This window comes from Mizuhopecten yessoensis, unplaced genomic scaffold (assembly GCF_002113885.1).
Source record: "Mizuhopecten yessoensis strain PY_sf001 unplaced genomic scaffold, ASM211388v2 scaffold6955, whole genome shotgun sequence".
NCBI lineage: Eukaryota > Metazoa > Mollusca > Bivalvia > Pectinida > Pectinidae > Mizuhopecten > Mizuhopecten yessoensis.
Genome location: NW_018406808.1, coordinates 23,562 through 27,924, shown reverse-complemented (window position 1 = coordinate 27,924; position 4,363 = coordinate 23,562). Strand labels below are relative to the sequence as shown.

At 35.3% G+C, this 4,363-nt stretch overlaps 1 protein-coding gene across 1 annotated transcript in view; it reads right to left on the bottom strand.

The window, feature by feature from the left end:
• LOC110452875 overlaps nt 1–2,022 on the bottom strand; it is a 4,207-nt gene extending 2,185 nt beyond the window's left edge. Inside the window, exons 1-3 of the mRNA XM_021501596.1 lie at nt 1,940–2,022; nt 1,329–1,415; nt 544–700 (exon numbers count right to left, since the gene is read on the bottom strand). Of these exons, the coding sequence (XP_021357271.1) occupies nt 544–700; nt 1,329–1,415 (244 nt within the window). The 5' untranslated portion in view covers nt 1,940–2,022. The remainder of the gene's footprint in view (nt 1–543; nt 701–1,328; nt 1,416–1,939) is intronic.
• Between the last annotated feature and the right edge of the window lie 2,341 nt (nt 2,023–4,363).

Below are 4,363 nucleotides of genomic sequence, written 5' to 3'. Positions count from 1 at the left end.
TGGAAATTCAGACAGAAAGAACATAGTATTTTATTATAGATAACTTATCGAATATGATGATGACGATGATGAAGTACAATCTATGTTGATAATTATATACAAGCTTCTATATTAAGAGGAAACATACGATAATGTGGATAAATCAATTCGGTTTAAAATAATAAAAATACAGGACAACGTTTATGCAAGCATGAATGTGTATCTAATGTATGTAAATACTGAGTGAAAGAGGCATGGTGAACGAGAGCCCCTCTGCGTTTGGGATATGCTTTTTTTGGGGGTTGAACATGTTTCCTAAACCCGGGCAGACCCTATGATGTATTCATATTAAGTGATAAAAAAAGAAATCATTACATCTGGATAACCGCGGGTTTCATAGCATGACCTGAGCTTCAAAACATTCACTTCAGATGGTACGCCTAAATATACTCTTATGTCAGACTCATTGTTTCTGGTCACTATTTCAAACGTTTGAGGGTACTTCTGATCTCGCGTTTTCTGTTGATACAATGCAGTAATTGATGAACAAACAATTGTACTTACGATTTAAATCAAATTGTACGAAGAAGGATTCCCTCCAAAGTTCGGCCACCACATCTGAGTGATTTTCTAAAAAGAAGTCTTCCACTTCCGTTTCAGTTATCAGGCCATCTCCGTCAGCATCATATGCCTCCAAGCTACATGGCACGGATACAGCTCCCTGAATTAAACAAACACATGTATTCACAGATAAATAGTTGTTCATTTCAGTACTAATTACCATAACTTTAGTATGCATATCTTTTCATTATTCCCATTCATTTATATATAATATTAAAGAAAGAGACCCCCCTCCCGACCTGCCCACAAATGGTTGTTTGTGAGACAGAATATGCGTAATAAAGCGACGACATATGTACTCTCGCTTTCTCTCTCTAAAAACCCGAACCTGATAATTGAAAAACAGCATGTCTATTTTTGCACGTGAGAAAACAAATTTCAATCATTCAACCATATTATACACAGTTGCTATATTGGATAACTTAAATACATTGCTGAAACAATTATATCGCATCTTTGAAAATGTTCTTGTATTTTGATTTGTATTGATCACTTAGTAAGCATTAATGTAACATTGAGCCAAAAAAACATTTTAAAAACAAAATCCATCGAAAACAATAAATCAATGTCAAATTGTAGATTTAAGTGTTAAGATATAAACGCTCAGAATGAAAACAATATGAAAATGATAACGGGCTTTAAGAAGAAATCCTGTTACACAAGTTGTTCCCCTAGGATGGAAGACGCTACATGCAATTCAATTTATTAGACTGTCTGTTAAATCTTACGTTTTCGAGTAATTCAGCTTTCCCATCACACACGGCAACATGTCCAATGCAGATCAGAAGCAGAAACCAGGCAGACATCGTTTCCATCTGTCAAGATTGTAATAGTATAGAGGTCACCATGTACCATTTAGAGTAAGTTGTTCAAAAGGTTGATATTATACACAAATATCGTAATAATATATAAACAGACATGGCATAGACAAAAAAAACCCAGATCAAAGGCATTTTTATGAAACCGTTCTCATGCTCATGCATTTAGAACATGCTAAATTCTCGCGACACGGTCTAAATTTCAAATGTAGACTTTGAAAACGGTATTTGGCATTGTTTCTTCCAAATTCTCCCGAAGCATACACATTAATGTGTTTGTTTTAATTCATACCTGGAACAAGAAATTGGGCTTTGGCACAGAATCTGAGTTTGACCATCAAAACGGTTTCATGAATACGGGCGCTGGTGTTCAATTTACCGAAAAGATATGATTCTTAGATAGATTATACACTTAACGTTTGACGTTTTCTTAGAAAACGAAAGAAATGGCATCTGGATAAATATTAGCAGAAAATTTGAAATTACCTTTGATACAGGATGAAGAATATATTTAAAGTTACCTTTGATACAGGATGAAGAGTCAGACGAGGTGTCACGGAAGCATCTAGTCCAGTATTGTAAGAATTACGCTGACTCGAGTGATTTATACTGGCTGTCTGTTGAACAAAATACTTTTGGGCTGATCTTCGTTTGTCGACTTCTGTTTAGAAGAAGCTTTGATCTACGATAAACACGAAACAGAGTCACAAAGTTTGCTGTTATAATGGGACAAACATCACCAAGCTGTTTCTGTTATTAAATATTGATGTCTTTTTCGAAAATGTTGTTACTTTTATGGTTTTCAGGTAAGCTGGCCAGCTCTCTGATATGCGGACATCAAAGCGGATTGATTCTTGTGTTACAATTGGATGGCCACCGGTCAAAGTTGTCCGCATTAAATATGTGTGTTATTGACAAGGATTAACGTAACAAACAAACGTTACATGTACTCGCCAGCAAAGCATTATTAACATATGGGTGAAGGCCGTCTTGATGGATGCCACAAAAACACTAAGCCGGACTCCTCGAACGCCTACTTTTGCCACGTTTGTCTTGCAATATTGCTTTTTTCATTCCTGTCATCGTCTTCCCTTATAATTTTATTTTTAGCGGAGACATTGTGATGCGTACCACATGTGGCGCAGACAACTTTTCCGTCGATACCAGAGTGTTTCGCTTGCGTTGTTGTGTGGTTTAAATGGTCATATTTTGTATTTTACAACGATAAATGATATCATTGTTTACCCGATGCATAAATACATCACTTAATATATATTTGGTGCTAGTTCGGATCTATAATGGTATTCTTGCTCTCAAAGAATATCAACAGCTGTATTCTAGTGTTTTAGATGTGTTATTTTTGTGCTAATGTCGTGTCATATATCGATACATTAATTGTAAACAAAAAAATCTGTTCCTATTTCCAATAATAATATTAATTTCCAATGTAATATAGGAAAAACATGAAACATATCCTCATAACACAGGGATAAAATAAGAACGTAAGGTCATAGAAAAAGACAAGAGATCTGAGGAGACAAGAAATAAATAAAAGATATCATGAAACCCAAAACAGAAAAACCAGGTCCTTAGGGAAATGTAGCTTTCCTATATTACGCAGTATAGCAGGAAATATATGTCTGAGAGGTTCGCAAGTTGAGATTAGCATACATGAATATTCATGAGTAGCGGCAAGGTACACGAGCTTTGTGTGAAGGAACACGTGATGAATGGGGGTACAGGTCATTCTAGCCAGAGACCCGCATGGCAGAAGGTCATTTTTAGATGGACCCAAGTGAAATCACTGCACTGGTGGAAAACAACGTCAAGGAATCCCAGTGCGCTATGCTCAACAGACTAGGGGACCTAATGACTTCTAAATTATGGTTTGGGCCTTATTTGGCCCCCAAATCCATCAAAATTAAAACTTTCAAACGAATGTTTCTTTAATTTTGAATATTTCTCCAGTACTATTATGTAAATATTTATTTGTGTTTTCAATTTTGGCTGCCATGGTAACCAGGTCATATTTGCATAAATTGTTGAAATTTGATTATTTAGTCAATTTTGACAGGTTTCACTTAGTTTTTCTCTTGTGTTTCTCCTAAAGATGTATAACAGGTGCTTACACATTATCCTTTGATATTAAGTTTGTTCAAGCATGCGCTCTATAGTTTTTAGGAGAAAAACTATGCAAAATATCCAAATATTCACTGAATATTTAAAAAAATTCTAATTTATGCAAATTTGAACTTGTTACCTCGAACAATAATTAGAAATATAGATAAATATTTTCATAATCGTATTTAGGAAGTATTCGAAATTAAAGAAACAGACATTTCGTAGCCCAGTTCAATATGAATGCTTAAGTTTGACGAAAGATAAAAGAGGCAGAGGTCGCCTTGAAAGAGAATGCAAGCGACCATACTTTGGAGAGGATAGGAGAAGGTATGACAATCTTAGAAAGAAGGCAAAAACTTAAAAAAATCGGCAGATAGCTCAGAGTTAGGATGGAGAACTGTGCCCGAGTATGAGGCGAACTCAATAGCAGATAATTCAGCGAAAAGAAAATGTGGAAAGCTATTCAGTCTGTCGGGCTTCCAAAAAGTATTTTGGGTTTAGAGTTACAATAAATTTCCAGCACAAACGCAGGCATATACACATATGGAGATATTAGCCAGGTGTCATAGGACTAGTAGCTAACGCCTGATACGGCAGCTCCTGCGAATTCCTCGAAAACTGTATTGATTAATGAAGATGCTTATTGTATTTTTTGTATAAATTGTTTATCTATGTTTATCTGTAAAGCATTTTAGAGTAGCCTATTCTAGCTAGATAGGGCGCTATATCAAATGTTGTATATTATTATAATATTGTTCGAGAAAAAAGGGGGTTTCTTCGTTGACTAAGTATATGACAGACGTTAACGTTGTGATTGACCTTAA